This window comes from Dromaius novaehollandiae, chromosome 1 (assembly GCF_036370855.1).
Source record: "Dromaius novaehollandiae isolate bDroNov1 chromosome 1, bDroNov1.hap1, whole genome shotgun sequence".
Taxonomy (NCBI): domain Eukaryota; kingdom Metazoa; phylum Chordata; class Aves; order Casuariiformes; family Dromaiidae; genus Dromaius; species Dromaius novaehollandiae.
Genome location: NC_088098.1, coordinates 66550535 through 66563176, shown reverse-complemented (window position 1 = coordinate 66563176; position 12642 = coordinate 66550535). Strand labels below are relative to the sequence as shown.

The 12642-nt window shown below is 41.3% G+C and overlaps 1 protein-coding gene across 11 annotated transcripts in view; it reads right to left on the bottom strand.

Annotated features, from left to right (window-relative positions):
* The window catches only part of CALD1 (caldesmon 1), a 194967-nt gene that overhangs the window by 41236 nt on the left and 141089 nt on the right, over positions 1–12642 (bottom strand). The window contains exon 1 of one of the 11 annotated variants that reach the window (XM_064515492.1): positions 11681–11926. The exons of the other annotated variants lie outside the window; for them this stretch is intronic. Within the exon in view, the coding sequence (XP_064371562.1) occupies positions 11681–11727 (47 nt within the window). The 5' untranslated portion in view covers positions 11728–11926. Of the gene's footprint in view, positions 1–11680; positions 11927–12642 lie in introns of those variants that run through there. 11 annotated transcript variants of the gene reach the window in all.

Here is a 12642-nt window from a genome sequence, read left to right as displayed (position 1 = left end):
GAAATCAGTGGAAAACTGACTCTGAAATTACAATAGATGACCAATCACACTGGAAATATGAATCTAAAAACTACAGTTCTTCAAAGAGGGCAAAGAAACTTTTCATGGAACCCCCAATCTCAACAAAAACCTCTCTCATTTCAAATATTCACTAAAAAATTATCTATGAGTCATGAGTCATTCAAAGAACATACCAAGATGAAAACTAGTAAATCAGATAAAATAACCATTTGCTTGCCCTGGAAGTGCCCACGTGCCCATGTTCTGTGGACTTCCAGTAGGATACAGGCTCCTCAAGGTGCGTCTAACCCAGAGAAACTGCTGTGTAGAGACTCTGTGCCAGAATAAGAGACGACTTCTGCAATGTATAGCATGTTTCCAAATTGCAGCAATTATGGTGCACATTTTTTTTCATTCTGGAACAGCAGTTGCACACAGGGAGCTATAGCTGTAATAGTTGTAGCAGAACACTCCACACTGAAACAGTTCTCATAATAAATTTCCCCATGCAAATGAGCTCTTCATGAATGGGGGGAGCTGCATGGTATTTACCAGCTGTACATTCACGACAAGTTATTGATCAGCTCCTCTTTGTTATCTGGCAACTCTTCCACTGCCAAACAGCTATCCTCCCCACAACCGGTCAGCCTCTCCCCAGCCTCCTCTGTGCTTCATGTTCATCAGATAAAAACCCCAGCCCCGAGCTTTCAGTCCCTGTTCTTGTTGCAGCTCCAGCCTCTCAGAAAGGCAAACTATGTTCACGCTCTTCTTCCTCCTTCAGCACCTGGATTGTGAGAGAGGCCCAGAGGCACTAACCTGGACCAGACCCACAACTGACTATTTTGAAGAAACAGAAATTGAAAATTCATCATTAAACACAAAAAAATGTTTAAGCCAAGGCTTCTGGTATAATCCATTATGTTCCTACAGTGAGCTTGGACTCACGGTTATTTTCCCCTCATTGTTATATTAACACTTGGCACTCGCTAACTTCTTTCCATCAAAAATCTCAAAGTGCTTTACAAATGTTAATTAATCCTCATAACCTCTTCTGATTTCCACATGGTGGGTGTTATTATTATAATGCTAGTTTATGAAATGGAAAAATGGAGCCATAGATGAATGTATTCGTTTTAGCCTAAACCACGCAGCAGGTAAGATTCTCACTTTGGCGGCATTACTTCAGGCCTGGTCCAAAACCTGTTGAAGCTACCAGGAGCTTTTCCAGCTGCTTCCAAAAGGCGTTGTTTCAGGTACATTGACTCCTTCTTTCCAGGCCAATCTTTAGCAGCTGCACAGCACTGACTCCCATTACTGAGCCCGAAAGTGTTTGAAAGCCACTGGCAGAATTGATTATCCTGAGATGCTTTTTGCTGGCATACTTGACAAAGAGACATCCTCTTCTGAGCTCCCCTAGCTCTCTCTGAGCAAGTGATAGCCTGCCTCTCCTCTGTTTAGTTTCGTCCGTTGCTAGGTACTTCCAAATCAGTAGTTTACATTTTAAATAAGAGTTGTGCGTGCTGGGAAATAGGGAAGAAAGGTTGAAAATCTAAGTTTACCTTGAGGGATATTGTGGCCATGTCACTGTGAAAGTGCTTCAGGCTGCACTTGGGTCAGCACGCCTCAACACAGCCTAGCACCTCTCTTCGAAGCACTGGGTTGTGAACTGAGATACACTTAAGTGCCTGAAAGTATGGAAAATGGGGTTCAGACTCCTCACCCTACCATTGGGAAATGAGGAGTTAGCTTGCTGCCAAACCTTTCTTCTTCTCATGCTTCAACAGGTGCAAAAAGCCAGCTTGGTGAGGCAGGATTCCCAAAGGGTGATTCAGTAAGAAAACATCAGCCCATGTCATAGAGATTTTAGTCATACAGAAACTCCAGAAAAAATCACATAAGAAAGCTCTTGTGCACCATGGTCGCTCAACCCTCTTCACTGCCAGTGTAGATGGGACTGACCTGAACATCAGCCAAGCACTCCCACCTCAGCTCTTGAGGGGCTACCTCATGATTCAAAGATAAAACATCCTGTCTCACTTGCACTGCAATACAGAAGAGTGTTTTAGGAAGCAATTAGGACTCCTGAATACCAGGATGGTATTAACACAATAGACGGATCCTTAGTAATGACACAGAGAACAGACCTTACATTTGGTCCAGATAAGTGTGTTGTGGTTTGGCCAAGTATCCTCTTTCTAGCAAACCATAGTAACTATTCACATAAGCACATCAAGCCCAGTGCAATTGAGAGACAATTCAATTTACCCCATTATGAAAGTTCTTACTGAATTTAAGTCATGCATCCTGAAAGACACAGCACGGGGCCAAAAAACAGGTACTGGATGGAAAAATCTATGTTTAATACTCTTTTGTAAAAATATAACATTTGGGAAGCGAGGATGCAGTAGTGTAAATAGCAGAATATTTGGCACGATAAACAAATAGGACAAACATTAGAGAATTTGAATTCCTGCTCACGAAGAGTGTGGTCCAGCCTGTTACCATAGCACATTTGACTAAGATTACTCAATAAGTAAGAGTACTGCAATCATCCCTCTGAGCCCTCAAAAAAAAAAGGATCAACTTTAGTAGCAACTGAGGAAGCAAAAGGGTCTGGGGATCAACAATCTCCCAAACTGGAAAAATAAATTAAGCCTGCTTTTAACTCAAGCTAAAATGCTGGTAATTGAGATGCTTAATATGGGATTTAGAAAGCTTCATTTCACCCCCATCTCTGCTACAAGTTCCTGCATGAAATGCTTAAACTCCCCTGTGCTTCAGTTCTCATCTGATTAATAACATACAGGAATGCTCAGTTAAAAAAACAACCATTTGGGGGATTCAGAAGCTAGCATGATGGGCAGTACCTACAGCAATAAAGTATTATAAGACCAGTAGGTCTAATGAGTTAAGTTTTATGGCTGTGTTCACAAACACTGGCAATTCTCTACCAGCGAGGTGTTCTTTGGATGTACTTATGGGTTCTTCTGCTGGCTTAACATAAGTATGATACAGAGTCGTATGTCAGTGTTAGTGCATAGCTACGAGGGTATACAAACACATTTTCTGGACCTTTGCCCAAACTTTTCTCCAAACACTCCCACAAAATTACCAAAGATTCAGGAAGCTCCAGGGAAGGCCCCACTACCTACTTTCCTATGTTACAGAGAGAACTCCCAAATGGTTTTCTCCTCCATTTTGCCTCTCCAGAAGCTTTTCCAGTTCCTTCCCCAATTTCTTCTCATGTTCCAAGTTGACCTTGTCACTCCTCACCTTATTGCATTTTAATGAGTGTCTCCATCTTCCTCCTCCACACGTGTGAGCCCTGCCTTAAATTCTCCCAATCCTGAACCTTCCTACTACCTAAGCCTTGCAACACTATCAGCCTTTCCAGGACTCAGACTCCCACTAAATTTATGTCATGCATCCTCAGAAGTGCTAGAAGGGCCCAAAAGACAGACACTAAGCAGCAAAATATCTGCTTACTACAATCTTGTAAAAACTGTATTTATATATATCCTTTGGGAGGAGAGAAAACACACTGGTATGAATGCCAGGGCAGAATAGCACAGGAAACAATTAGCACACACATAAAATTTAACAGAAACAAATACCATTTCACAGATCCACAGCATTCACCTTTCTAGTTCAGGGGCTCTAAGCATAGGTACTGTATGATAGGTACCAAGCTGAACTTTGTCTCCCACCTGATCACTCCACAGGGGTTTGGGTGAGTTTGAAAAAGAGAGAAGAATCCAGGAACTCAAGCAAGGAATTCACCCCATGGCTATCCCAAAATGACAAAGGATCAAATGCAGCTCTCGGATATGCACAACACAGGAACTTTTGTCCTCAACTGGATGAGCTGCAAATTATCGCTAATGCACACTTTATCTGTGGGGAGCTTCACAGCCATGCAGATAAGGACTGGCAGGAATTCCAAGATAGCGCTGCTACAGTGCTAGAAGAACTTTTTAGCATGCTGGCAAGTCTCCAGGAAAACTGCATTGCCATTTGCAGAGGATTTCAAAACTGCTTTTCTGTAGGCTTTACAGAAAAGGCAGCAGGGGAGCTGCACAAGCCAGAAGAAAGTTAGTTCTCTGCCTTAATCGTTCCAATAAAAGTGAAAGTATAGTTAGCGTTGGAAGCAGACTTCACCTCTGCTAATTAGGCTATGGGACTTTTTCGGATCCCGAGAAAGGAAACTGCTGACACGATGCGTCTGCCCACTCTTCTTCCAGCAGGAGACAGATGATTAAGACTGGGATGCACAGCACCATCTTACACATCCAGAATCCATGCCAGTCATCTCCCATCTGCTGGGGAAGCACAGTCCTAAAAATCTCCTGCTTCACGTAATAAGGAGTGTTATGCAAAACTCATAAGGCTATTATTTGACACTAGTTTAAAAAATATAAGAATACTTTTGAAGAAATTAATATGCAAGAGACTATGGTATGGTTGGGACACATTTCATTTGGGTTCTGCAAAATATCATGTAACACAGTAGCAACAGAGAACTTGGAGAAACAAAAGGAAAAAGGAAAGGAAGCATGTGGTAAAGGAGAGGCCACTGTGAGCAAAGGGATTATAAGGGTTCCACTGTGGCCATTTCAGCATGGGATGATCCACATCATTTTGGGATGGTTAAACCTACAGTATTGAAGCTTGTGAGGCTCACCCATCCCATAAGCCTACTGCTGAGTTACAAATTCCCCTCAAAAAAAGAAGTGTCAGGACGGTGCCAGGATGCTAACATTTGTGATGCTAGAAGGTACTTCTGTTATTACACTGAAGCAGCTCCAGTACCGAAAGTACTACACGTGGAATGTGGCAGGCCAAAAAATTCCTTTTCAGAAACATGCATTATATTTTTATGGTTAAAAAGTCTGCAGGCAATTTGGCTATGACACACTGAACAGAAGCCGAGATCTCACATCCTGTAGTGACAAGTCTGTTGGTCCCAGGGACACACGTTAGGACAGGACTTGACATTTCTTAGAATACTGGGGAAGGAAAACAAACACACATGGATTGCTTCTGCAGGGACTACTTTCTCTAATTTTTTGAAATGCACAGCAGACAAGTTAGGAGATGATCTCTTACTTGAAAGGGATATGAAAACGATTCAGAGGTCAGAATCAAAACTGCTTACATGGAGTTAATCTCTGCAGGTTGGCATGCCAAATTCTGCTGGAGTCACTCTTTCTCATGAGAGTCTGAATACTTCTCATTGCTGTTTAGTCAAGGTATATAAAAAAGTGCTGGGTGGAAATTAAAAAAAAAGAAGACACAAAGATAGCCAAGCCGCTGTTCTTCAAGAAGGATTTTGACTTTGAGGAAGGAGGGTCTGAATAGGAATAGGTATCAGAAAAAAAGAAAAAAGAAGCATCTGCAAGGGCAAAGCACGTACCACATAAAATACTCAATACTGACATAGTTAATGACTTCTCAGGATCAACTATCAGCTCTAGGCTGTCAAGATGACCAGGCAAGCATGATACTTCTAGCTCTTGCCTCCATCTGCTGAGCTGCACACAAGGAGCAACAGTAGCACAGCAGGTCACAAGGAAGATGTTTCCGCTATAATTAGAGGGGACTGTAATTCAATTTACCATCCATGGAAACAGAAGGGAAATGGTTGCGCAGCAAGATGTTGGGAATAGCCTACCTCTAACAGTGCATCTGTATGCTTTGTTTAATGTGAACTGGTTCATCCAGTCCCTACTACTGGTGCTGTTTATTTTTCTTTTCTGCTTTATTATCATCCAAGTTTATCTTTCACATCCTTTGCCTCCAGTAAGCTAACCTCAACAATAACAGGATATGTACGCTAGAATTATTTTGTTGAAAAAAACAAGGAAAAAAGTGCTTCACAAGGCATACAATCAAACTTACATCAATCAGAAGAAAATAAATAACTAAGTGACAGAAAAAACATTTAGTCACTAGTTAACCATTATTCCTCGTACAGTCAAAGGACCACGTAAAGGGCAGGGAGCACAGGTGGCAGGGGAGCAGGCCCCTTTATGTTACTTTTGGTCTCCTGATGCAACACAGAGTGAATTTAAGCAGAGCCAATACTTGGCTTACTATTTCAGTTACCAAGAGACAAACAGAAACTGTGGAAGGAAAGAATTTAGATACCAACTTCTGCCCTCACTTGAATCTTCGCTCATCGTAACTCAGTTTAAAACCCAAGGAACTCTATTTAAAGTCTGTACTGAATCCTGTATTCAGAACGGGGATGCGTTATTCATTTCTGGAATTCAATACAAACCTTCAAAGCAATTTGAAAGAAAAACAGCCAAACAATTTAAAGCATCACCTAAAAATTGCAGCTTCTACTTTCCTTCATTGACGGATGTTTGGGAAGAGAGAAATTGGACCATAATACTTCGGACTAAAGTGCGATTTTTTTTGACAGCTTTACAGACATCTAAATGCTTTAGATGCAAACAACTCACGTGGAAAAGTGTGTTTCAACGTGCCTGGTGTTCCTTTAAAGGTGACTACAATATGGCACTGTTAGACTTGCAAAAACTTCTCATTACCACATCCAGTTTGTGTGTCGCAGTGAGATTTTATAACATTGCTGAACACTTGTGAGAAAGAGAAGGACGAGGGGAGGGAAAGAGGGGGAAAAAAGCCCTCCCTGACTGTCTACTCTGCAAAGGATTTGAACTGTAGAAAAGAGGAACCATGTCAGCAAATGCCAAACCAATGTGATACCTGCCAAACCGCACCTTATCCTTCTCAATCAGCAAAAAAATTATCCACTGCCTGATTCCTCTTACCTCACCAATAAAGGGCTAGGTTTTTTCCCTTATTAGGACAGTCTCCATGCTGTAAAATTCTGGCTCTAATAAGTGGCTTTAACAGTATGTGCTGCACATCAGCACAAAAAGAAAGCAACTAATAAAAATAAAACACAGGAGGAGAATAAAAGGGCTGAGTCCTAAATTAAAAGGGACAACATCAGATTAGTTTGGGCTCCAAAATTTGATCATAGATTTTCTAAAATGGAGAATTAAAATTGGAATGGATAAATGTATGAAGGCTAACATTATACACATATATAATTATAATCTTGGCCCTGCAGCTACTGATACATATAAGCAGCCTTACTAAAGTCAAAGGGATTTTTTTTAACATGCATTAGTGCTTACAAGGTTCAAAACATAAATGTCAGTACATGAAAATACTGCAAAGAAAGGAAAGATTTTTGTTGCATTTTCTTTAACAAAACAAAATCCAAAGGGGGTGAAAATTTACAAAGTTGGTTAAATCTATTTCAATTATTCAAACTACTGATGGAACTATTTTCCTTGGTTGGGTTTTTAAATGCATGGTTTTGGATTATCTAGTTTACTGCATCTGCATTGTGGTACTCAAATTGCATAGAAGAGTACAGAGGGCCTGAAATAACAATCACAGAATTTCCCCTATACTTCTGAGCCTTCTTTTTTTATTCTGAATTGGGGAAAAGGGTGGAGTAGGAGGCCTGGGACTGCAGATCTGGCAGAGAAGGGAAGGGCAGGGGTACAAAGCAGCAGGATGAAGTTTTGCCACCCCCACCCCATGCTGGCTGAATACCATTTGAGAACACCTAGGCCAACAGTGTGGCTATGGAGGAGTTATCTGGATTTAAGATCTGCACTAACAATGAATTTTCTAGTTTTGCTGAAGCAGAAAAAAAACCCTTGTCAGGGTGAAGTGATATGGAAAATGTTCAGGGTTGTTTTATTTTAATTCAGCCTGAAACAAGAAAGCTAATCTTCATCTAATCCTGGGGTTTTTTAACCTTTTTATTTTAATTTAGGTCAATTTTGAATCAAAAGAACAGAAAATTTCAAAAAAATACTGCAAAGCAGCAGCTCAGTAATTTCTTTTCTTGTTTAGAAAGTGCTAAAAGGAAATGTTTTCATTTAAAAAAATGTAATTCCTGTTGTTTTCATTTCAGTGAATCTACTCACAGAACCTGACATGAATTTCCAACCAATTCTGGTCTGTCCAGAACTCTCCCCATTTTTCTGGTTTTTGCCAGATTTACCATTCACCAAAAACAACTTACAGCTCATCTCAGGCATCTGGATTCCCAGAGAGCAGTACCAGAGCAAGTCTGACATTTTTCTTTTCCACTGCTCTGGCTTGAACTAAGGTTTGGACAGGGAGGAGAATTTAGCTCAAGGTTTTCAGGAAACTCTCTAGAGTCACTTGTTGTCTGAGAAAATCTTAGAAATTGGATACCCACAGAGTGATGACTTCAGATTCAGGTGGATGCCCAAAACCCCCCACCCAGTTTAGTCACACACTGTGCCTTGGCCACTCCATGCTCTGCTTGTGCTGGAGGAAGAGAAGCATCCTTTGCTGAAGCAATAAGGTGCAAAAAACAAAGTGTTTCCTTACAGACCTGTCCTTCCTCTCACATACTGTTTTTTCCATCAAGAAGGATATTCTCACTCAAGAAAATTTCAGCTCTTTCAGTAAATTTCTTCTGACTCCTAAATCCAGCTATGAAATCTTGAACTGGACATTCAGCCTGCAACAGCCACTGTTCCTGATGATGCTTAAACCAAACACCAAAGCCACTGCATTTAATTCAGGTGGTGGCAACTAATATATCAAGAATCCTGTGTACATGGAATGTAGTTACCACAATATTTAACATAAATATGGACCATGCATAGATAAACATATTTGCATCTAAAGTGCTCATCTACCACTTTTCCAAATGCTTTGGGTTTCATTCCCAGACATCACATGGATGTGCAACTTGGGTATAAACTGCACAGTGCACAGGTGGACAGGTTGAGTATGAAAGGGCTGACATTTAAAAAGTGTAAGTAAATTGCCTGTTTCTTAGCACATGGTAAATTTGTCACTGTTGGGGAAGAGCTACTTTCAGAGGTTCTTAGCTTTTAAAATTGGGACAAATGGACTTGCTATGGGCTAACATCTTTGTGCATCTGGTCCTTCGTTACATTATGCCTACCTTATTTTATCTGAGTAACGTAAAAGGACTTTGAAAAATTAAGGATTCAGGACATTGCCCTCTGGGGAACAGGAATGAAAAGCATGGCAAACAGAGAAGACTAGAAAGAAGGAAAGAGATGGCTTCAAGTGAAAGTGAACAGCATCAATTTTCGAAGCAGAATTAATCAAATAGCATAGTCCCACTAATACTGTTGCTGCCTGTGGAGAAGAGTAAAGCATCTCCTTCAAGTCCCTCTCGTACCCAAATAAAACTAGTCAAATCTCTGGCTTAAACATCCAGTCAAGGAACAGAAAAGATAGGCTACAATGCAAGGGACCAAACACAAAATGCTATGAAAGAGTGAATTTCCAATAATGAAACTTCCCACAAATGATATATGAATTTTGAGCAAAAGCAGTATTTTTCAGGAAGAAACATTTTACCTGTTGGCAAAGAATACTTCTGTTTTCCATAGAAACTTGCATGGTAAACACTGATTTTAGCCTCCAGTGAAGTTAGCTGATTTAATCCCTATATATTTACTAAGCAATTTCTATATTTTCAGGCCAATCCAAATGAGTCCTTGGCTATGACAACAGCTTCTGCTTTTCATTTCCGATGTATCGAATGCTAACAGGATTATATTCAGCCATTTAGCAATTACAAAATTTTCTGCAAATACTACAGGTATACTGAGGGCGCAGACAGTATCTTAAACAATGCGGCTGAAACCGCCATATAAAAGGGCCATTAGAGGACATTTGCAAGAAGTTAAAAATCATATTGTAGCTCATTCAAAACAGTGCAATCACTGCCTCCTTCTTTTCCCTGGAGAATCTCCAGAGAATTAACTTATAAAGATTTTAATACTCCTTTTCTTTTCCAGTGCAATCTCCTGAGAAGGCATGAGGATTTGGAATGATTTCGTTATGCCTCAGCCTGGGTAGGGCAGTATTTCATCACGTCTTTCACTGAGTAATGCTCTGAAGAAGCCTTTGTGGGTAATGCTAAAGGTGTCTTCTGCGCTTTTGGCCCAAGGTCACAGAGATGTTTGTTAAAAGGGAATAAATCAGTTTCCAGCTTTTGGCCACCGATTTGATTTCTCTTAAATGTCCTCACCAGGAACAGTTTTGTTTTTCCTCCCCAAATATACCATTGTGAGACGTGGCAAAACAAAATCCACGTCTCGTTGTCAAGGTGTGTCTGCTCTTGTGTGGAAACTGCTACTGGATATGAATCTCTCAAGGTGCAGGAAACCACCAGGAGAGCAGCTAACCATGTCTGAAAAGACAGATTGAATTGTTTTCACCCAGATAAAGTTCCACCAACTTCACTGAATCAACTTCACATACATAACTGTGGGTGCTAAAGTGGATGCAAGCTGGGGCATTCCTTGCAGCACTTGCTGAACGCCTCACACATAGGCAAGGCATAAAGTTAGCATGTTACTGATGCCTTCTCTTGCACAGTTGGGGAGCAGGGGACAATCTCCCTCAGCAAGCATAGCCAAAGATTTCTAGCTTTTTAAGCAAAACAGCCAGACTTTGACATCTAGCTAAAGTGGCCCCAGTGCAGGCCAGTGAAAAGGGTCTGAAGGTCGCCCCAATGCCTTCAGCCAGGGTCACTACACCCGGGGCCAGCTCCCGACAGTAGGATCAAGAGTCAAGGTTTGCTCTAGCTACAACAGCATTAGCGTCCAGATCTCACTCACTTCTACCTTTCCTCCCTCCCCGCCCTTGCTTTCCCCTTGCACCAGTTGCAGTGAAACTAGTTCTCTGCCCAGTAACTCCCCGTTCCCGTACGGCAGTCCCTCAAGGGCTGGCTGCCACAATCTGTGGTCATATTTGACCAGGGACCCAGCACAAAATAAACTCATTTGACGTGCATTCAGTTTAATTATTATTTATTCCCCACTATCTGAAATCATGATTAAGGATTTTACATTCCTGGAAGGGGCTTCTTGGAGCATCTGAGTTTCAGATGCTGAATCTCTGAGCACCCTTCTTCCAAGAGCACAGGATTTCATGCTGGAAACACCAAAAACACGCACCTAAAAATCTCAGTCACTTTTGAAAATCTCTCCCAGATTTTAAACAAAGCCCTGAGACAAATCACTTCAGAGTATTTTAGAAACAGAATAGTGCCCTGTTTTCCTCCCCTCAACATGTAAAGCGGACAAACAAAGCAACAACGCAAGACCTAAATAAACCAGATAATTTCTTCGGCAGTATTAAACAGGCCAATCGATTTTCTCCATTTGCTTCCTCCCCACATTCAGGGATGAAAGTGCCAAGAGGACTTTATTTACTTAGTGGACTAAGCAATCCGAGTTATGCGAAAGCTTTCAAACAAACTATGAAACTTCTGCAAACTTCTTATTAACAGCACTCCGATTAGCAACCAGTCCTTCCAACATACTCTTTTATCTGCTTCTGCCTCTGAACAAAGCAATTTAAATTCTGCAGTTCAGCTCAAAAGGATGCATAAATGCAATGACTTTTCTTTTAGACAACAGAGCACAATATAACAAAAAGAAGAGCAAAAGAACACAGTCAGTATCCGATGCTTATTCCCCAATTCACCCAACTTCCAAACTCATCACACACTATTTCGTTCCCCTTTCCCATCACCACCATCCAGCACTTCCTACATAACACAGAAAGGCTAAAGCCACACAGATATCACAATAAATCGGGAACTCACTTGGAAAGACTTGACAAGTTCTGCCTGCAGTATGATCTGCTGATCATGTCTGCAGCGTATGAATCAGTGCAAACTGCTGCCAGCTCCAGGGAGCAAATGGACAGATGATCAGGGCGTGGAATGAGATAATAAAAAAGCCATTATCCTTTCAGGCATGCGAGACTCATTGGATGCTCTTTCCAGCCCACAGGTTAACCATTTGGTCGGTCCTGTAGCTCCGAAATGACACTCTCTGTTTGCCTCTTGTCAAGCTCATTATCTATCTTGTATCCTCCCCCTCCGGTCCCTCCGCACTGCGATCATATGATTATTATTTTTTTTTTTACTGTATTCTCTCTAATAGATCCTCTTTGTTATGTCTGGACCTCAAATTGCAGAAATTCCTGCAGATTTCTCAGCTGCTCAGTTTGACAGACAAACGCTCACTTCCCATTCAGTTTCCAAATGAAGTGCTTCTGCTTCAGCAAGTGTGCCCGGGCACCGAGCAGTGCAAACCAGATAAACTGTACAAAGGTGCCTTCACAAATATTTGCTTGTAGGGAAGTCGCATTCCAGCCTGCCCAGAGACAACGAGGGGAGAGGACCCAAATGTAAAACAATGGCCCAGGAAACAGTCCTCCCTTTTGATCATAAATCATCACCTAAATGTATTGCAGGCAGTTGCATCGAGTCGAACTTGTGAAAGGTCAAGCTGGAACAGACAGCTCAAAAGACTGGAGGGTGATTTCCAAACAAACAAATCCAGGGAACAAATCCAGGGAGCTGGGAAGCAGCTGCAAAACCCAACTGAGTCAGGATGAGACCATCATATGTTGAGCAATGGTATTAAAAACATGGCTGCAGCAAAATCCAATGTAACAGACTCTTCTCAACGTTCTTCCATCTAATCCCGTGAATGAGGCAGTAAACAGAAATGCAAAGAAAGTAATTTAAATGGAGGCACCATCAGTTACCATGATTTC